The 22100-nt window shown below is 41.9% G+C and overlaps 1 protein-coding gene across 1 annotated transcript in view; it reads left to right on the top strand.

The window, feature by feature from the left end:
• EFHB (EF-hand domain family member B) overlaps positions 1 to 21833 on the top strand; it is a gene marked incomplete at both ends in the record, with an annotated part of 49246 nt that extends 27413 nt beyond the window's left edge. Inside the window, 7 exon segments of the mRNA XM_082840177.1 lie at positions 1448 to 1531; positions 2119 to 2186; positions 6164 to 6330; positions 13217 to 13424; positions 16379 to 16591; positions 18447 to 18628; positions 21660 to 21833. Coding sequence (XP_082696303.1) covers positions 1448 to 1531; positions 2119 to 2186; positions 6164 to 6330; positions 13217 to 13424; positions 16379 to 16591; positions 18447 to 18628; positions 21660 to 21833 — 1096 coding nt within the window.
• Positions 21834 to 22100: the final 267 nt, after the last annotated feature.

Here is a 22100-nt window from a genome sequence, read left to right as displayed (position 1 = left end):
CCACCAGGGAAGTCCTTGGAGCTGGTTTTAGATTGTCAACTTTATTTGTTCAGATTACAGCCCTTAAACTGCCTCTGATTTATTCTGACTTTACCCATATTGTTCTTTTTCTCCCTTTTTGAACTAATGGGAAGTAAACGAAGAAATAAAAGATGAATTACTTTGTATTTCATCTTTTGTTTCTCCACAGAGTGTCACTCTTCTCCAGAAATTTATTCAACTCCATATTTCTCCAGTACAGGAAATAGTTTTAAAAGCAAATGGAATCTAAGAGTTTAATGTTCATTGTTTTTAGTCTTAGCAAAACAATAGAGAATTTCTTAATTTTAATGTTATTAAATAGCGGTGTTGTAATTTTGCAGTTTTCAAAAGAAATTCTTAGTCATTTAATCACAGTGATAGAAGTAATGAAATTATGTTACAGAAAATTGGCAAAATAAAATCACCCATAATCCTGTCACCTTAATTCAACCTTTATTATCTTTTTAATCTATTTCTTTCTAGTGTGGCTTCCTGTGTTGATTTTTGCATAGCTTTAATCAGAGTGCAATAACATTTTATATCCTGGTTTTTCACTTAACATAAAATAATTTTATATTGCTGTGTATTCTAAATAACCAACATTTTGAATGCACACAAAGTGTGTTCTTGTTAATACGACATAATCACCCTCCAGGATTGAACATTTAGATTCTTTTTTTTTTTTCCCCATCGTAGACAGTGAGGCTACAAGCATTTTTATAAATGTAACTTCTTTTCACACTTAATTATGTGGATTATCTCCTTATGATTGGTTTTCAGATGTAGATAAAAGAGGATGAACATTTTTATGCTTTTTGAATCATGTTACCAAATTATTTCCAAAAGGATTATAGCAATTTGCACTCGCAATCTACAAGTGTTTTACCATACTTTTTGCCAATGTTAGATATTCTCTTTCTCTGTCTCTTGTCTCTCTCTCTCTATATATATATATATTTACTTACGTACTATTTAAAAGTGGTACTTTGTTGTTCTTTTATCTTATATTTCTTTTATTACTGGAGAGTATTATAATTTTTCCATATATTTGCTTACTAGATTTGAGTTATTTGTTTATATCCTTTGGTTATTTATTTCTTTTATGCTTACTTTTCCGTTAGCAGTTTTAGGAGTTACACTCATAAGAATGATATTAACTCTTTTTGTTTACTGAAAAAAATTTTGTTTGCTTGTCTTATTCTTTAATCAAAATTTTATATTCTATTATAAACTTATCTTTATAATAGAATATACATGATAGAAGAATGAACACATAAAGCTTTCTTTTTAGCATATAATTTCTTTTGAAACTGGATTTATTTTGTGATGGCCCAAATGATACTATGGTATTCCTCACCATATGTATATTTGGTAGCCAAGAATACTTTAGGTAATACAGATACCTGACAATTTTCTAATTTTATAGGAAAAGAGGAGCTAAGGTTGTATCCAAGAGAGTTGATGATTTCAAAGAAAAATTTCAACATAAACTTGGAAGAACTTTAGATCCGTAAGTTCATGATTAACTTAGAATTGAAAATGTTTTTGGATCAAATTTACAAACTACTCTTGTGGTAAATTTTGGTTTGTGTTCTATTAGGTTCTATCAATTAAATAAGAATCATCCTTTTGTGTTAATCAGGGAACTCTTATTAGCCTCTATAGCGCTTGGGGTTCCAGGAAAGTACTGAGTCTCCAAAATGGACGGGGCCTTTGGAGAACAGGGTGGAAGAATTTTGTGTAAAGCTTTATTTCTGAGATCTCAGAAATTTAACTTATTGCATTATATTTTCCTCTCTCTTCCTTGTCCCCGCCCCCCCATGTATATGTATGTACTTCCATAATTCTGCTTTGAGTATGTTCTGTTTTTTCTTCTTCAGTCTGGACTTTTTCACTGGAAGCCAGTGAAAGCATTCAGCCATTGCTAATGCGAGTGGGAGATTAGGAAAAAGATCTGTTGGAGAACTTCTGTTTGATTCTCATAGTTTGGTTATAGGAGAAAATATAGGCGATAAAAAAAAAAAGGCAAACATATTTTAAATTCCAGGGATGCCATGTGGTGGGAATTTTCACTAAAAGATTTGTTTTCTTTGATAGCATTGCAGAAACAATGAATGTTCCCCCAGACCACACATTTGGGGCTTGTCTCCGTCCTGATGATTATGGTAAATATACAAACTTTCTTCTTAAAAAACAAACAACAAAATCCCCCCCACCCCCCAAATCATGCAGTTAAGTTCACCATCTCCTTCTCTCAAAGCTTCTAATTTTAATGGCTTAAAATATTACATTAACATTAAAGAGAACAATTTGTAGCACAAGAAAGAAACAAAATTTTCATATTATATTTGAAATAGGAACAGTTTAAAGCCCTTGTAATGAATTCCTTAAGTGTATTTAAGGCTCAGAATTTTATTTAGAAAATAAATAAGGCCTGTATTAAACAAGCCAAAGTGAAGTGAGGCAGCTTTTTAATGAATTCCAATATTGTACTAGACCCTTGTTACTCAAAATGTGGTTGCAGATGGGCAGTGTTGGTGGCCCCTGCAAGGTTCTTAGAAATGCAGAATCTCAGGCTCCACCCCAGACCTACTGAATCAGAAACTGCAACATTCCCAGATGAACTGTAGGGACATTCAAGTTCCAGAAAGCACTGTACTCTACAACCACATACTTAAGAACCACTCTTCCCACCAGCCAATCAATTAATCAACCTATAAAGTGGCAGAAGAAAATTCCCAGGATTTTTGTCTTTAGTGCTAAGGGATCTAAACAGCAGACTTCCAAAGGGAAAACTCTGCCAAAACTTATCAGGATTGGGCTGTATTTTACTGGTTTTCAAAATACAGTCTGCAGTGTACCTGCATTAAAATCACCCAGAGAATTTATTAAATATGCAGGTTCCTGGGACCCATGCTCATATATTCTCATGTACACTAAACTTTAAGAACTGCTACTAAAAATGTGTTAGAGTCCACTCACTGAAAAATAAAATAAATATTTACTGAGCTTCTGCAACATGGTGTTTCAGAGCACCATGAATCACCACATTAGGGGATTATATTTTGGTTCTGTTTTTAGATCCACTGTTACATGTGTAATGGATGCCTGCCCATCTTAGAGGCTCTTCATACCTCTAGAAGTGGGTAAGGGATGATTTAGGAAATCCATCAGTTAGCCTGAAATACAAGTAGATAACCATGGTCAGCTGCCTCCTTGAGGGCAGGTTCATGCTGGTTGGCGCCCCATCTTGCTGTCTGTTGGATTCTTGGGGTCTAGCGCACAGTACTATATCTATCTATAGTATCTATAGCATGAATCTATAGCATGAATCAATGTATCTAACACATAGTTTATCATGTTGACAATTAGGCAACACTGACAAATTTCCTAATAGTTGAGCTACATTACCCTTAAAAGTTGAATGATAAGATAGAGCTATAAAGTGAAAAGGAAGGACACTGACATTAATAGTTTAAAAAATGTGTCAGTATTGGCCTTGGCACCGTACAGCGTAACTGTGTAAGGGGACTGTCAGCCCTCTCTAGACTTTTCCTGGAGCTCATGGACGGACACAGATTATCCCCAGTGGCCTTTTGTGACTACTATTGGGGTTAACTAGCAGCATCTATTCTGTGGAAAGCTTCAGGGCCTGCCTGCTTCCGAGAACATATTGGTTTCTTTACTGGGCCTGGATTGCTCCCTTACCCTTACTTAGGGAAAGAAAGGCAACTGCACAAAGAATGCCTCATCCCTCAGGCCTGGGGTTGTTGGTTATGTTACGATGCTTCCAGGAAAAGTGCAAGGGCTGTGTCCAGCTCCCAGAATGCACCGGGGCAGAGGCGATGTGGAGGAGAATCTGGCTCCCAGAATGCACCAGGGCAGAGGCGATGTGGAGGAGAATCCGGCTCCCAGAATGCACCAGGGCAGATGCAATGTGGAGGAGAATCATAGGCAGTAGTGCATCATGAGAATTGGTAGCAGGCAGGGTGCAACTGAGGAGCAGGTGTGGCTTTTCTGATGTCCCTGGCGTGGTAGCAAGGTCATGGGTCTCTCTCTTAGGGCCACAGCTTGTACTCCTGATTTCAGCTCTTCAGAGGTGGCTCTTGAGTAGTTGTCAGTGATTTGACATGAGCTTCATAAATATTCTCTCAGGGCCAGGCCAGAAGAGGGTATCAGCGTACCTCTCATCCACTAGGCAGTCATACCTGGTAGGGTTGTGGTGGGAAAACCAGGTAGAGTTGGAGATACAACCATTCAAATGGTTATTTTGGGATGTTAATGGAGAGTGAAGGCCTCTGAAGATAAAAAAAAACTCAACCAAGAGCCATCTTGTGGAAGAGCCGGGGTGGGGGGAGGTCCTTATACAGAGAAGCCCCCCAGAGGGTTGACATCAGGGGAAGAAATGTGGAAGAGGAAAGGAAGCCACACTTATGTGTCAAAAATCACCCCTAATCACTTTGATTTCCTCTCGCAGAGCCTTACTTGGGTTTTGCCTACGTTAGGATGGTCTGATAATAGCTGACCCCGTTTCAGATGATCTTGTTCTGAGGCACTTGGCCAGTTCCTGGAACCAGCACTGGTTGTGGGCTTTTCACCCATACTTAGGGTCTACCCTTAGAAAGAAGGCTTTTGTCAGAATATGCAGGATTAACTCCTGATTTTATAATAAACTTAGAGGTGCTACGAGTACCTATTAAAAAAGACCCTTGACAGAGCCTAATAATATAGGGCCTTGTACAAAGTAGGTGTGAATATTAGTTGCCTTGAACTGCAACCAATGTTGCAATTTATTTTTTTTCAATTTTTAAAAATTGAAGTATAGTTGATTTACAATGTTGTGTTAATTTCTGCAGTACAGCAAAGTTTTACATACATATACATATACATTAAAAAAATTGTTCTCCTTTATGGTTTATCATAGGCTGTTGAATATACTGCCCTGTGCTATATAGTAGGACTTCGTTGTTTATCCATTCTATATATAATAGTTTGCATCTGCTAACCCCAAACTCCCAATCCTTCCCTCCCCCAACCCCTTACCCCCTTGTCAACCACCAGTCTGTTCTCTATGTTTGTGATTCTGTTTCATAGATAGGTTCATTTGTGTCATATTTTAAATTCCACATATAAGTGATATCATGTGGGATTTGTCTTTCTCCTTCTGACATACTTCGCTTAGTATGATCCTCTGTAGTTGCATCCGTCAATGTTGAAATTTAAATTAACTTACCCAGGATATCACAGCCAACTGCCAGCATGACCCTGTCGCAAGAAAGCAGGAAGGGAGGGGTATAGGCCAGGGGAAAAAGAACAGAGGCAGAAGGTTTCTTCTGGTGACATCCACCAAGCCGTCACATCTGAAGCAACATGGTCAACTCTGGTCTGATCTGTGTCACCATTAACATCCAAGCAATGGGGTTTAGAGGTAGTGTATTTGTACTTTCTTTGTGTCATAATTCAGGAAAGTTCCTTTAAGTCATGAAAGAAAAGTGGAAGCAAGGGCTGGGGGTGGCAGTGGCAGCAGGTGGATTGGAGGGGTTATTACTCGGGGTTGTGGGTCAGGACTCACTTAATGGACTGTGAATGGAGGTCTCCTGTCCTGGTAATAGTGTAGGGGAAGCAGGAGAGAAATGGGGACTTGGTGTGCAGACTGAAGGCAGACCGGGAACTCACATTAGGAAGGAGTAGGGAACTTGTGTCCAGTTTTTACAAGGTTTCCCAGATGTTTGGTCAACCCTGAGGCACACAGAGTGACCCCCACGTGGAATCAGCCCCAGCTTTCAGATCCTCAGCCTTGTAGACAAATGTCTGCTAAGAGGGTGTCAGGCAAGGACTTTTTTGTCTTAGGAAAGGATTTGACAGCTGAGTGGGCTCATGATTCCCCCATAAAATTCATTGTTTCAGATTTTTTTCATTGAGCAAAGAAGTCGCATACAGCAGAAGTATTCATTTTTATCAATTACTTTGTACTTTTTTTTTTATACAAAAGAATTTTCTGTCATGATGCATAATAGTATTGGAGTTAGGTGTTTTCATTCACAGAAGTTGCTAGATCTCTCTCTGTTTTAGTTAGTGTGGGAATAATTGTGACAGACTTTAAATTCAGATAAAAGATTTTTTTCCCCCCTCTCTTCAATAGGAGCTGGTGATCTCATCCACAGAAGACTTCCGGGAGAATATCTCCGAGGCAAGGACAGACAGAGAGCCCTGGTTGCAGCAGTGCGACATCACTTAAAGAAAGTTAACTACCAAAACTTTGACACTTTGTTGTCAGCCTTCAGACACTATGACAAGGCCAGTAGTAAAGTGAAGCTTTTTTGGTCTACGCATGGGCTTACAGGTCCCAGCAGGCTGGTGTAGATCAGGATCAAGTCCGGTCCACCACCTGTTTTTGTAAATAGTTTTACATGCCTATATTTAAAAAAATTGGGGTGCATGTATCTCTTTGAATTAGAGTTTTCTTTGGATATATGCTCAGGAGTGGGATTGCTGGATCATATGCATGCCCATTTGTTTTAAGTATTGTCCACGGCTGCTTTTGCAACTACACATGCAGAGAGACTGAATGGCTTGCAAAACCTATGGTATCTACTTTTGAGCCCTTGACAGAAAATGTTTGCTGGAGTAGACCTGCGTTGTCAAAATGTGGTTCTTTCACCATCGTCAGTGTCACTTGGGAACATGCTAGAGATGCACGTCCTAAGGCCCACCCCAGACCTCCTGAATTAGGAACTTGGGGTTGGGGTCTAGCAATTGTGTTTTAACAAGCTTTTCAGTGATTCTGATGCAGGCTGAGGTTTGAGAACCACTGTTGCAGATCATTAAACTAGAGTGTGCTGGGAGCCTGGGGGATGGACAGTCTCTGCCTCACTCTGAATGTGTACACACGGCACTGTCAGTCTGGTCCAAGTCAAGCTTAGAACGCTCTCCCCTGGGCACCAGGTGTGGTTTCAGTTTTGAGAGTAAGATCACTCAATTTTCAAGCTCCTCTACATTTTATTCTTTGATCAAGTCAGATCAACCCAGGGCTGCATAATTACCGGACATCATTTTAGGCCATTACAGGATTTACCAAGCTGCACAGCGCCTTAGGCTTGCACTAAGGAACGCTACTACACAAACAGTTTGTGAAACGTGGCACATTTTTTATTAGTATGCCCACGCGGCTGTTATTTATTTTTGTCACACGCATCCTCTTTATAAGGAAACCCAGTCTTTCTAAAACACATAACTGTGCTCTGTCTAGGTATCTGGTTTGTTTTTGCGTCACGTACAGCATGAATTTGGACCAATAGTGCATACCTTTTTGACTTGGCTGCCAGGAAGCTCAGAGCCAATACAGAGAAACACATCTAGTTTGTGAAGGTGATCTTATAGCATACATTTTGTGCACTCTTTTTATTTCAGGTTTCATCTTATTTTCGTCCAACTTTATTTTCTCTTTGCCCTGATTTCCTCACTTTTTTTGGCTCTCATTGTACTTCTTTTTCTAGGCGGCCTCAAACCGTTTTAGAATGAGTCTAACATAAACAAATAAAAGCTCAATAATAAACCCGTGATGAGGTAGTGCATCATAATCTTGATAGGAGAAGAAAAGAAAGAGCAGAATAATTTCAGTTCATCTCAAAAGGAAAAAAAGATAATAGTCTTATCTCCATTCCAATGTTGAGTACAGTTTTAGAAAAGTGACACCTCACAATTTTTATCTTATGAAAAAATCTTGATCACTCATTGGCTCATTCATTTTAAGCCCATGAGTTTTATCTGATTTTAGATTAGGGGCCTATGTACCTGTGATGTACTGGTGAATAAAAAGTGGGTTAAATACCTCAGTTAGGTTTGTACTAATTATGTCAGGACAAACACCAATCAGTCATCAACGACATTTCTCACAAAGCTGTGTTTAAAGAAAATGTAAGTATTCAACTGTTTCTCTGGTTTTTAGTAGAGACCGATTGCTATTTACAGGTAATTTAAAAATTATTCTTCAGAATTAAATTACTTAAGCAAAAACAAGTTTTATATATATATATATATATATATATATATAAAATTTATTTATTTATTTTTTTTGCGGTATGCGGGCCTCTCACTATTGTGGCCTCTCCCGTTGCGGAGCACAGGCTCCGGACGCGCAGGCTCAGCGGCCCTGGCTCACGGGCCCAGCCGCTCCGCGGCACGTGGTATCTTCCCGGACTGGGGCACGAACCCGCGTCCCCTGCATAGGCAGGCGGACTCTCAACCACTGCGCCACCAGGGAAGCCCAACAAGTATATTTTAAACCTTACTCAACTCCAAGTATCTACAAAGATGATATTGGGGAAATTTACATGGTAGTAACGTGAATAAGGAAAACTAGCAGGGTGCATAGTGCTCCTCTTTCTAAAAATTCCTCATGTTAAATGTAATCATAATCAAGGTGATCATCTTAATAGCTGTTGATGATCTCAGTGAACCACCAGGCACATTCCTTATGATAACATTAAATTAAGCAGGAGGAAATTACCGAGAATTATTTAATGCTGATATACCTTTTAAATAGTTAACTTTTTTTTTTTTTCTTTTTTTGCGGTACGCGGGCCTCTCACTGTTGTGGTCTCTCCCGTTGCGGAGCACAGGCTCCGGACGCGCAGGCTCAGCAGCCATGGCTCACGGGCCCAGCCGCTCCATGGCATGTGGGATCTTCCCGGACCGGGGCACGAACCCGCGTCCCCTGCATCGGCAGGCGGACTCTCAACCACTGCGCCACCAGGGAAGCCCGTAAATAGTTAACTTTTAATATGTACAATGTAGTGCTCAGTGCCCTTGAGGAGCTTTTTTTTCCTGAGTGGGTAATAAGATGTGGGTCTTCCTAGTACAGCTGTAGGATTGTTTTTGATGATTAGAATCTTATACTGTTGAATGCCCAGATTTAATTTAATTGAAAAGCAAAACAAAACAGAACAAATAAACTGTGATTTCCTAAATGACTCTTCTTGGCTTAGAGGATTAATTCTGTTATTTGTTGAACACTCACAGCACATCAAACATTATCCCAGATAACGTGCAGGCTTTTAACTCAGGGAACTTAAAATCTAAAGGGTGGGGGAAATAAAGACTCATCATGTCCAAGAATGGTCACAGCAGAGTCTCAAATTTTCAAAATAGGTATATATAATTCCAACTCCTTTTATTCTGCCTATTATCCAGGAAGTAGCTGAGATGGGATGATTCCTTTTGGGGGACAGTTGCATTCATTGACAAAACTGGTTTACTAAGACGTGTGAGCAAGGCCGTTCCAAAGCTCAGTAATACCAGACTGCTGTGGATGGTTGGGGGCAGAAAAGGTTCAGTGAATACCTTGACTAATAGCTCATTGTTGAGTAGCCTTTGTGCTATAAGTCACGCCACTGTCAGACCTAAAGTGGTCCAGAAAGCAAAGCACGTGACTCAGATGACTTGCACGGGCCACACTTTTGTGTCTGCAGCTGGCTCATTGGCCTGAAATAGCGATTCTATAACTTGAAAACGTGTCAACAGAGAGATGTACCATCAATAGCTCTGAGTGGAGACAAAGGTTCGTGTAGTCAGTATGCCAGGAGCATGGGGCAATGCCTTGTGTGTGATGTGTCCTCCCTCACCATGAGACAAGTGGGTCAGCTTGTGGCAGGAGTCACAAGTTAGGCATGTGGTGGTAGCCTCTGCCTCAGAAACGTCGACTGCTGTTTTGGCACTTTGTCTAATGGTGCGTGTATTGTCGTGTCTGCTACAAGGATGGATCCAGGCAGCGATGGTGCAACCTGGGTGGTGCAGGCTCAATCCAAAGCTTGATTCCTGTCATCCACATCGGAGGATGGACCCTTATCCTGGGCATCTATGTGAATTACCTGGATGGTTCACTCAGCAGCCGGGATTTGTTTCCATAGTTTTCTTTTTTTTATTGGAGTACAGTTGATTTATAATATGTTAGTTTCAGTTGTACAGCAAAGTGAGTCAGTTATACATATACATATATCCACACTTTTTGTTTTAGATTCTTGCCCCATGTAGGTCATTACAGAGTACTGAGTAGAGTTCCCTGCGCTATACAGCAGGTTCTTATTAGTTATCTATTTTATGTATAGTACTGTGTATATGTCAATCCCAATCTCCCAATTTATCCTTCCCCCCCATTGCCTGGTAACCATAAGTTTGTTTTCTACATTCGTGATGCTATTTCTGTTTTGTAAATAAGTTCATTTGTACCCCCTTCTTTTTTAGATCCACATATATGCGATATCGTATGATATTTGTCTTTCTGTGTCTGATTTATGTCACTCAGTATGACAATCTCTAGGTCCATCCATGTTGCTGCAAATGGCATTATTTTGTTCATTTTTATTCCATTGTATATATGTACCACATCTTCTTTACCCATTCCTCTGTTGATCCATAGTTTTCTGTCTCAAAAAGAGGTGTCTTTAATCTTCCAATCTGTAGTGGTCTTTTTAAAAATTTTTTAAATTTTTAATTTTCTGTATTTTTGGCCATGCCGGGCGGCATGTGGGGTCTTAGTTCCACAACCAGGGATCGAACCCATGCCCCCTGCATTGGAAGCATGGAGTCCTAACCACTGGACTACCAGGGAAGTCCCCAGTCTGTAGTTTTTCCAAGTGGCAACCAAGCACGCAGGCCATTGGCAACAGTCCAAGAGTCAGTAAAAATATAACAGATTCATCAATGGCAGTATTGGCCGGAGCTGTGAGAATAACCTTGAGTTCTGCCCACTGAGTAGAGTGACTATGCCCTTTTTTGGTCCTTAGCTCTTACTGAGGTTGAAAGCCACAGCAGACCAGTGAAGACCACTGGGTTTCAGGTTAGTGAACCAGGCCCAGTGGCTCTACGTGGTGAAATCATTATTCATAGAGACTTGCAGCTCAAAGGGGTCATGAGGGTTGAGGGGCCCCAAAGGTACTAGCATTGTCTCCACGTGGCTTCTCTTGATCATAAGTGCCTGAACATTCATAAGACAGGGATGGAAAGCATCAATATCAATTGACACATCCAGCAGTGGAAGCCACAGAAATAATAGATTGTTAACTTTCCTTCTCCACTTTGAACAAACCCTGCCCAAACGCCACCAGCTGATTCCTGACGTCTCTTCTTGCTGCACACTCAGTAGGGTGACGACTTTGGCACCCATAGCCAATGAAGCCGTAGTGGTTTCAGTCTCCACCCCCCTGAAGTTCCACAACATACTGGGACAGATACTTGTGGCCTGTGATCCCCCTTGGGGACGAGGAGCTCTTGTCCCATACCTAGTCCTGCTTAGAACAGTTGAGGTTGGGGTATGGGGGGAGGGAAACGTCAAGGCTGCAGAGGCAGGAGTGGCTCCGTACCCAGTGAATAAGAAGCATTTTCTTTCATTACCGCCACCATCTTTTTCAGATTTGGGGACCCTCGATTCAACAGCCCACCACCCCACCTTTGCTTTTCAGTTAGGGGTGTGGGGCTCGTAGTTTTGGTTGACTTGGGCTGGCAGCAGAGACTTTCATAAAGCAGTCTACTTTTTTTTTTTTTTTTTTGCGGTACGCGGGCCTCTCACTGTTGTGGCCTCTCCCGTTGCGGAGCACAGGCTCCAGACACGCAGGCTCAGCGGCCATGGCTCATGGGCCCAGCCGCTCCGCGGCATGTGGGATCTTCCCGGATCGGGGCACGAACCCGTGTCCCCTGCATCGGCAGGCGGACTCCCAACCACTGCGCCACCAGGGAAGCCCCATATAATATATTTTAAATTCTCATTCTTTTTCAACATGAGGGTTAGGAACATTCTCCGGGCCTATGGGTCTGGCTGCAGGAATTTATCTAGAATTCACTGGGTCAGTTTCTTGTTCTCAAGGGGATTGCCTTCACCAGCGTTGTGAATCCAACCCTGGGCCTAGGAGCTGATTGTTGTTGAGTCATTTATGTTTTCCCTTGGGAGCTTAACTATCTCGGGGAAATCTCTCTGAGAGGGCCAAAGCTCCCTTATAGCAGCTGGCACCCACTTTGAAAACACTGGGACCTTTCCCTGTCATCTCGGATGGATCTAAGTTTGGCTTGACGGGCTGCAGTAGGGCTGAGTGGTAAGACGCTCAGCTCTGGCCATTCTTCCTTAACAAGCATTATGTGCTCCGGCCCGTCACCCTGCGAGTGAATCAGCCGGGTTCTGCCCAGAGTCTTTCTAAATTTCCCTCCTTTCACGCTCAGCGTAGGTGCTTCTGTCTTTAACTGTTGTCTGAAAGGGGTGGAAACTTCCCCTCCTCCCGCTTCCAGGATGAATCTGAGTGAATCCTGTTGTCCACGGGGAGCGTTAATATCCAGGGGCAGCTGCCTTTGAATCCACTCTCTGTGCTTGGCCTGCAGCCACTTCCCTAATTTCTTCTTTTCACCAGGCAATGTAGTGTAGGACAATCACTGCCCAGTTGACTTTTCAATTTTTTCCCACACCGCGCGGCATGTGGGATCTTAGTTCCTTGACCAGGGATTGAACCCAGGCCCTCATGAGTGAAAGTGTGGAGTCCTAACCACTGGACCACCAGGGAAGTCCCTGACTGCCTAGTTGGAACACCAACTTTGAAAGCATTGAAAATTGCAGAAAGCTGTCAAAAGTACACAACATTGGTCAAATGAAATGTCAAGCATGAATCATGCTTAGGCCTTCTCAACCCAAGTGTAAACAACATGATTTAATGAGAAAGATATTGGGCTTCCCTGGTGGCGTAGTGGTTGAGAGTCCACCTGCCGATGTAGGGGACACGGCTTTGTGCCCCGGTCCGGGAGGATCCCACATGCCATGGAGCGGCTGGGCCCGTGAGCCATGGCCACTGAGCCTGTGCGTCCGGAGCCTGTGCTCCGCGACGGGAGAGGCCAAAACAGCGAAAGGCCCGTGTACCGCAAAACAAATAAATAAATAAAATAAAAATAAAATAATGAGAAAGATATTAAAATGAACAAAGGCTGTGAGCCACACTCCACTCCAACCAGGGTTGAAATTACCAGGCACATATCAGATAGACACGATGGGGACCAATCTCGCTTAGTATCTGACTCTCCTTATGTGAAAAATAGGACCGATTCTTTGAATTTATGTGATAGAGCTCTTTCTTTTTTTCTTAAAGGAAATAACAGATGTTGCCCACTCTGCTCGTGAAGACAATGCTCACGTCATCTTTTTTTGCTTCGTGTCTAACAGAAGGGAGATGGGGCCATAGATAAAGCTGAGCTTCGGGAAGCGTGTGACCAGGCCGGTGTGCACATAGATGAGAAGCTCCTGGACCAGCTGTTTGAATACTGTGATGTGGATAACGACGGGCTGATTAACTACCTTGAATTTGCAAATTTTCTTAACTGGAAAGATAAAACCCCCCTTAAGGAGTATGAAGAGAGGGTCATTATTAAAGGTATTTAATTTCCGAAGGCTTGCTAAATTCTTAAATGGACTTTAGTATTTTCTTTTTCTTAGGAGTTTGACTCTTGTCAACTTTAATATTATATATTTAAAGATATGCACATATACATATATTTGTTTTTATTTTTATGCATAGAATATCTGTGGAAGGTTAGGAAAGAATTTGATAACATTTATTATTTCCGGGGAGGGGACACTGGTTGCTGAGGGTCAAAGCGGCAGCGAGACTCACTTTTCAATCTATGTTTTTGTATCTTTTAAGTTTAGAACCGTGTATTACTCATTCAAAAGAAAACAGTTACGAGCAAAACAATTTACACAGAAGCCCAAAATATGAAAGAGAGTTCCTCAGAAAGCTGTTTGAAAACCATTTTCTCAGAGAAATTAGCTCCCCTCCCCCAGGAAAAGTCAATTGTAAAATAGAATTTGATCTGTTAAATTTTTTAAGAAAAGGAAAAACATAATCTTTACTTTTATTCAAATATCTTTATGTTTACACATTATCTTCCTGCATCACTAACCATATATAGATATACATATATACATATGTGTGTGTGCATATGGAAATTTTTCTTATAAGCTTGTTCTTTGTTTTTAAAATTAATTAATTAATTTTATTTTTGGCTGTGTTGGGTCTTTGTTGCTGCATGTGGGCTTTCTCTAGTTGCAGTGAGCAAGGGCTACTCTTCGTAGCGGTGCACAGGCTTCTTATTGCGATGGCTTCTCTTGTTGTGGAGCACAGACTCTAGGCGCACAGGCTTCAGTAGTTGTGGCACGCAGGCTCAGTAGTTGTGGCTCACGGGCTCTAGAGCGCAGGCTCAGTAGTTGTGGCACACGGGCTTAGTTGCTCTGCGGCATGTGGGATCTTCCCAGACCAGGGCTCGAACTTGTGTCCCCTGCATTGGCAGGCGTATTCTTAACCACTGTGCCACCAGGGAAGTCCATGTATGGAAATATTTTAAAATAGCTAAAATCACGGTGACTGTACCATTTTTATTTGGCTAAAAAAAAAAAACTTAGCTCTCAAATTTCTATGGAATGAAGAGATACTTTTATGGTTTCTGTAAACTTCATTTTCAGTTCCCTTAAGCTGAGGTATTATGAATTACTAAGCCATTTCCTCACTTTTTAAAACTTAGGTTATTTCCAGATATTTTTAAAGTAATATGGGTGACGCTATAATGATTATCATCTCTCAGAAAGCTTTCTGTTTCTATTTCATTTCTTATGAATGTTATTTTTGTCCCAGAAGTAACTCTCTCTTTCATTTTGCTTTTTTAAATGATTGTACCAATTTGCAATTTTATCAGTCACGTTGGTGAGAAGGTTTTACTCCAATCTTGCTACCATTGAGTGTTATTTCAAACATTCTTGTGATTTAGTTGTTATATAATGATACCTCATTTGCTTTAATTTTCAAGTCTTGATTCTTACAGACGATTAACTTTTGAAAGATTGTCTACATGCTTATCTCCTCTTGGAATATCTCTCCTCTAAAACGTGAAGATACTCCTGTTTTCATTTTTATTCCTGCAAAGCCAGTACCACATTTGGGGCTTTATTGACCACGGGAGCCCTTACCAGTTTCTGGGATGGCTTTTCTCTGCTGTCCACTAGGAAAGCAGGAGGATCTTCTCTACCTAATGAAGCTTTTTATAGAAAACAACTCTACCCTAGTTCTCTCAGAAATTAATAGAGGGTGACAGAGTATTTTCCTTCTTGGAACAACTCATGAAGCAGTGGGGGAAACAAAAGCCTGCTTTCAAACCAGGTGGTTCTTCTAATTGTTCCTGGTTGGGGGGTCCTGACTTGAGCGCCATTTTCAACGGAGTTCTTGAGGTTTTCCTCTTCTTCTAAGACAGTGGCTGGTGGGTCAGTCAGAAGGGACTCGGGAATGTATTGCCAGGAATTTTCTTATATCAAGTTCCATCTTACTGTTGACGGCTGGAGAAAAGGGGGAGCTTCATTTAAGGCAGGGGTTTTCGAGCAGTTTTCTGAGAAACTATTTTTCGTACTTGGTCCAGATTTCTGCCTTTTGCGCCCACCCACTCGGGGGTGCAGGGACTGGGTCCAGAGGGTCTGGAACACTGGGCCCGACGCTTTCACTGCAGCGATTGGCAGGGACTGAGTCGGGGGGTGCAGACTTTAGATGGGTCTGTCTTTTCTGGTTTGCCACCCCGATCGGGCACTGGGGCACTCTTCGCCGTGTAACCGGTGCTGGGCCTTCCCCAGCACCTTGAGTTCCTCCCGCGCTCGAGAGACCACAGCGTCGCCTAGTGCTAGCTGTGTACTTAGCAGCTCCATGAAAAAGCTGTGTCAGGAATTTCCTCCTCAACTTCAGAACTGACTCAGCAAAGCAAATCTGCAAAAGAGAACAGAATCTTACAGGGTTTTCTCTTATACACTGATTGGAAGGGAGTTATTTATAGAATCGGTTCCTGCGCTCACAGCGAGCTCTCGTCGCCTCTCCAAATGTCACAGTGCATGGGGGCTCCCTCCCTACCGCGATCAGGTATGTGTGGAATTTACAGCTCCAAATATTTCTTCCCTTGTCCCTCCCCAGGGCACAGTCTTAGGAACAACTCTGGTAATCCTGTAGTTCAAGTCAAATATGAAAATAGGCTCTAATTTTAAAAAAGAGGAAAGAAAAAAGAAGTTCTCCGTTTTCATTTGGTGTTTCAGATTTAAAGCTTTATTCTAGCATAAAATGAGTGCAGTGGTGAGCAGAAACATTAGACCTTGTTCAGATTTCCTGGTGTATGACCTTGGACTGAACTTGTGCTTCCACAGTGGCTACTGGTGTCAGTGGAGGGTCTACACCAGCTCAGCCTCTGTTTCCACCAGCAAGAAGAGACTAAATGGGAAAACTCATCTTGTTACAGGGTGAGCACCAGGTAGTAACTTTGTCCTGTACTTTTTTTTCCCCCTTTCCGTCTTTGCTTGAAGGTGGAAAACCAGATTGTGCAAACCCTGCTGAGGCTAATGTAGAAGAATCTGAACCAGCTCTCCTGATAAAGCCTGAAGATATTGTCTTGAAAAAGCCAGGGAGCTCAGAAAAGACTCTGCGGACACTTCTGAGGCCAAGCGATCAAGTTTCTAATCACTACAAGACCACTTCTTCGGAGATCAGTGCAGTTGTAGGAGCTGTTCCTTCTACTTGTGAGTATGTCACATTATTTGCTGAGTGTTAAAAGGATCAACAAACACAGAAGGGGAGTGTCCTTTGTCTGTCCTTGCATTGTCCCCCAGCCTCAATTAGACTCTAACTTTCTCAAAGCCCAGGACCTTTCATTCAGTTCTGTATTCTAAGCAACCAGGAAGGCTCGATAAATGTAGGCTGAATTGAACTAGTGTTCATGGTGACCCAAGTAAAATGACTCTCTCTGTATCAATGAAACTGAAACCATCATAGCTCAGAACCCGGAAGGTTAGATCTCGTCGTAATTCAGACTTCACCAAGTGCTAGGAGACTTTTGAACCACGTGATTCTTAGCTACAAACAGATTTGCCTTCAAATATTTGATGAGCTCTTACAGAACAGTTCCTTACATCTTTATTCCCCGTCTGTTAGTCTGCTAGGGCTATCATAACAAATACCACAAACAGAATGCTAAACAGCAGAAATTGATCATCTCATGATGGCTGCAAGTCCGAGGTCAAGGTGTTGGCAGGGTGGCTTCCTTCTGAGTGCCGTGAGGGAAAATCTGCTCCAGGCCCTATCCTGGATTCTGGGGGTTTGCCGGCAGTCTTTGGTGCTACTCAGCTTCTGCTGCACCAGCCTGATCTCTGCCTTCGTCTTCATCTGATATTCTCCCGTGTGAGCATCTGTGTCCCAATGTCCCCTTTTTTAAGGACTCCAATCATATTGGACTAACGGTCCACCCTTCTCCTGTATAACCTCATCTTAATTAATTATTCCTGCAATGACCCTCTTTCCAAATAAGGTCACCTCCTGAGGTACTAAGGGTTAGGACTTTAATATAAAAGTCTGGGGAGGGTACAGTTCAACCCATAACTGCCCAGATCTCAATATCAAGCATGATGAATTTAGAAGACTCTTTTATATTGGTCAAGATCCCTTTTTTGGACTAAGGCCATGATTAAGGATTTACATGTTTTTCTCAACTGGATTTCATAGACATGCTTTACATTCTGTTGTGATGAGAGCTTGCTACTTGCTTTGGAATAGTGTTGCCCAATAGAAATACAATTGGTGTTGTATGTATTTTTTTTTGTTTTAATTTATTATTTATTTTTGGCTGCGTTGGGGCTTCCTTGCTGCGTGCAGCCCTTCTCTAGTTGCAGCGAGCGGGGGCTACTCTTCATTGGGGTGCGTGGGCTTCTCATTGCGGTGGCTTCTCTTGTTGCGGAGCATGGGCTCTAGGCGTGCGGGCTTCAGAAGTTGTGCCTCGCGGGCTCTAGAGCGCAGGCTCAGTAGTTGTGGCGCACGGGCTTAGTTGCTCCGCGGCATGCGGGATCTTCCGAGACCAGGGCTCGAACCTGTGTCCTCTGCATTGGCAGGTGGATTCTTAACCACTGCGCCACCAGGGAAGTCCTGGTGTCATCTGTATTTAAAAAATTTTAGTAGCCACATTAAGAAGAAGAAACAGGTGAAATTAACTTTAATAGTACATTGGGAATTCCCTGGCAGTCCAGTGGTTAGGGCTTGGTGCTTTCACTGCCGAGGCCCAGGTTCAATCCCTGGTCAGGGAACTAAGTTCCTGAATGCTGCGTGGCACAGACAAAATAAAAAACAATTTTTTTAATAGTATATATATATATTTTATATACAATATGTATCTCCAAAGTACTATCATCTCAACAAGGAATCAATATAAAATGATTAATTAAATGTCTCACATTCTTGTTTTGGGTACTACATCTTTGAAATTGTGTATTTTACACTCAGAGCACAGCTCAGTTTGGACCAGCCACATTTCCAGTGCTCAGTAGGCGCATGGTTGGTGGCGGCTGTATTTAGAATGTCTGTTTTCCTCCCCCATCCATGTCCTAGGTTATCCCACCTACGGTGTTCCAACCATTCGGTCCGATATTCCCGCCCCCCGAATTCGCCGTATCAGTGACAGAACCAATTATGGTGAAGAGGGAAATGCCTATTCATTGCTGTATCCTACCATCTTTGGCCAGAAAGGATTGTTTGAAAGAGACTTCTTCAAGACCAGATCCAAAAAAGAGGTACAACATGTGATTTCAAAAGGGTTGAAAGAAAGGCCAACGACACACAACGGTGGAAATGTTTATTTGCTTGAGCGTTTATATTACAAAAGTCATCAGGACCACCCCGTCCCCCCCCCCATTAGGATTCTTGAGGATAATGTTCAATTTGGTTGTGATATTTGGTACAATTCTTGAAGTAGAATTTGCTCTAATAAGAAGCATTACACTCACGTCATATATTCACTGTGACCTATGTATAAAAAGAAAACTGTTTTCCTAAGATATTCAACACTATTCTTCATTGAGTAAAAGCAAAGTGGCTCAATCCCTTCCTTGTGTAAGTACCCTTGTGGTCGTGGGTCTCCAAAACCAAAGAGTAAGTGTGAGGAGGGCCACTCTGCCATCCTTATGAGCTGCTATCTCAGACTATCTACAACAAGCACTGATTTAAAATGTTCTGTCCTGTTGCCACGTGTCAGCCCATTGTATCTTGTTTTTTCGCTTGGTAAACGTGGTCTTCATGGCCCAGGTGATTTTCTTCCTAGGTTTGTTATAAAGCAGGTGCAACCGGCTAGGCCAGAATAGCCATTGGGTTTCTGAGGGCCGAGGAGTAACGGCAAGTCTTGGTCAGAGCAGCCAGCCTGTCTAGATCTGTCATTGTGGAAAGCAGGCTGTGATCAAGGGAGCAATTGCTTCTCTGAGCTTTCAAATCCAGAGCTAGAAATGATGTGAACAGACGTGTGATGCTTTCTGGGACTTCACATGCAGGGTTGATGGCTTGCAAACTTGCAAACTTAGTAACAGATTCATTCCAATGATTCATTCCCACTGAGGTGGGGGGAGAGGAGGGGAGAAACTCAGAGGAAGATGCCTCCTGGCTGGTCCCAAAGAAGGAACCCAGGATCCACCACAGAAGGTTAGAGAAGAGACATTCGCAGACTGTGTTTTCTCTTCCCTCAGTCACTCTAAAGGGCCTATGAAATAGGGCTTCAGGGCCACCAAAAGAAAGAAAAATCTCCTGCTTGTTTCCTGATGCCTAAAATTCTTTTAACTAGGAAGTCATCCTTTATCTCACAATTCTAGGTAGGAAGTAAGAACCCAGAGGCCTGCACATATACTATTCCAACTAAATGACATTCTAGAAAAGGCAAAACAATGGACAAAGTAGAAAGACTGATGGTTGCCAGAAGGTTGGAGAGAAAAAGGGATGGATGAATAGGTGTAGCACAGAGGATCTTTAGGGCCGTGAAACTATTTTGTATGATACCATAACGGTGGATACGTGTTATTATACATTTGTCAAAACCCATAGATTATGCAACGCAGAGAGTGAACCCTCATGTGAGCTATGGACTTTGGTTAACAAGAATGTATCAATATTGGCTCATCAACTGTAACAAATATACTGCACTAATGCAAGATGTTACTAACAGGGGAAAAGAGGGGGCAAGTGATAGAGCATACGGGAACTCTAGATAATTTCTGCTCGATTTTTCTAGAAACCTAAAACTGCCCTAAAAAATAAAGTCTATTGAAAAAAAAAAAAAAAGAACCCAGAGACCTGATTGGAGTAATAACGTCACCCTGAGAATAGATGGGTTTCCTTCCGTAAAAGTGTTAGCTAATCAATACACGAGGATGGAAAGCTGAAGGAGGGTAGGAATGTCTCCCAAAGAGTTGGGAAGGAAGCAGGGGAGAAGGGCTGGGATGCCCAAGAACACACCTCAGGGCTTCACTCTGCAGGGACATATTTTTTTGGGGCTGCACCACGTGGCATGCGGGATCTTAGTTCCCTGACCAGGGATCGAACCCTAACCCCCTACAGTGGAAGCGTGGAGTCTTAACCACTGGAGCGCCAGGGAGGTCCCCGCAGGGACTTTCTTTTCCTGTCACCGGGTGGAGGAAAATAGCAACTATGCGCGGGTGCCTTGAGGCGCTTCCGCTGTGTAAGTGCTGCCGCTGACAGCACTGCTCTCCTGAATTTCAAGTGTATTTGATTATATTGTTAATTTCCCACAAGGCACATCATACCTAGGGGACCTTTTAATTGTTAAGATTTAGTTTAATAGAGGTATTCTGCAGGTCTTCTATTTCTTTGGCTTTCCTATTCACGGTCTAACCTTTCTTTCCATTTCCCTCTTTGCTTCCCTCCTGTATGCTTCATAGTAAATGTCTTCCCTCTTTTAAATTTAGTTTCATTTTCTTTTTTTCAAATCTTTTCTTCCCTCTACTCATTCTAATATTTCTTCCCACTACTGGTTCTTATCTTTCCTTTCTTATATTTTCCCTGGGACATGTAAAGCATGTTTCCCCCCTCCCTTTATCTCTTTTACTAATTATCACTGCAGAGAGATGATTAATAACCAAAGTTTGCTGGTTTTCAATATGCTCAGATCTTAGTCTGCTCACTCGCTCGCACGTGCACTCTCTCTCCGACATTTGCACACCCCCAGCTATAATTAAAGTTTACAACAGGCCAGTTAGAGACACTCCATAAATGTTCTTTATCTTTTGGCCACGTGGCTCGTGGGATCTTAGTTGCCTGACCAGGGATCGAACGTGTGCCCCCTGCAGTGGAAGCGCACTGGACCGCCAGGGAAGTCCCATAAATATTCTTATGTTAAAGAAGAGAAACTAATATGCAAGGGGTCTAGATAACATACATAAGAGGTGACTGGGACGGAAATCAAATCCAGCAAGTCTTCTATCTTTAACTCTTTTACCCTTTCTGATTGAATTTGGCCACCTCCCTTTAAAATAAACAGAAACACTTGGAGTTGAAAGTAATTTTATATATTGGCTAGTAGAGTTGAACATGTTCATATTCACTCATATTAGCAAAATGATTCCTGAGCTGAAAGTCCTGGAATTTTAATATTGGCTTATTATATGTAATAAGCCCTCCTCCCCCACCACACACACACACATCCTCACATCTTTTTTGGGGATAAATGTCCATAGTCTTAGATATTATAAAGATATTTTTAAAAATACAAACTGAAAAACACATAAATATTAGCCTGACTTTGAAAGTTTTTTTTTCCCCTAGATTGCAGACATATTATGTAACATTGGTGTCAAGCTTTCCGAGGATGAATTTGAAAATGTATGGAATCTTGCATCAAAAAAACATCACAGAGGACAAGTTTGTGTTGAGACTATCAGAAATGTTCTGAATGAGTTACAGTACGCAGACTGGACCAAGTGCAAAACAGCCATGTGATCTTTGTGGCGTTCATTCATTTACACCAAAGAATTGTTAAATCCGTGTTCATCTAAAATGTTCAGTCCATTCTGGATTTAGATATTATAATTCAGCCATCACTGTGGTAGGGCTTATATGCCTGGATGCGTTGCTAATAAATTAGATCTTGGACTTTAAACTTTATTTTCTTGTTTCCTATAAAGCACCAAAGAATTTGCCGAGCACTTGGAGTTAACCTTGAAGCTCACCAAAGGCATAGCCCAGAATGATGCTGGAAGTTTGTCA

Source organism: Leucopleurus acutus, assembly GCF_964270905.1.
Source record: "Leucopleurus acutus genome assembly, chromosome: 5".
NCBI lineage: Eukaryota > Metazoa > Chordata > Mammalia > Artiodactyla > Delphinidae > Leucopleurus > Leucopleurus acutus.
The sequence above is the reverse complement of the archived record's forward strand: the minus strand, read 5'-3'. Positions and strand labels throughout refer to the sequence as shown.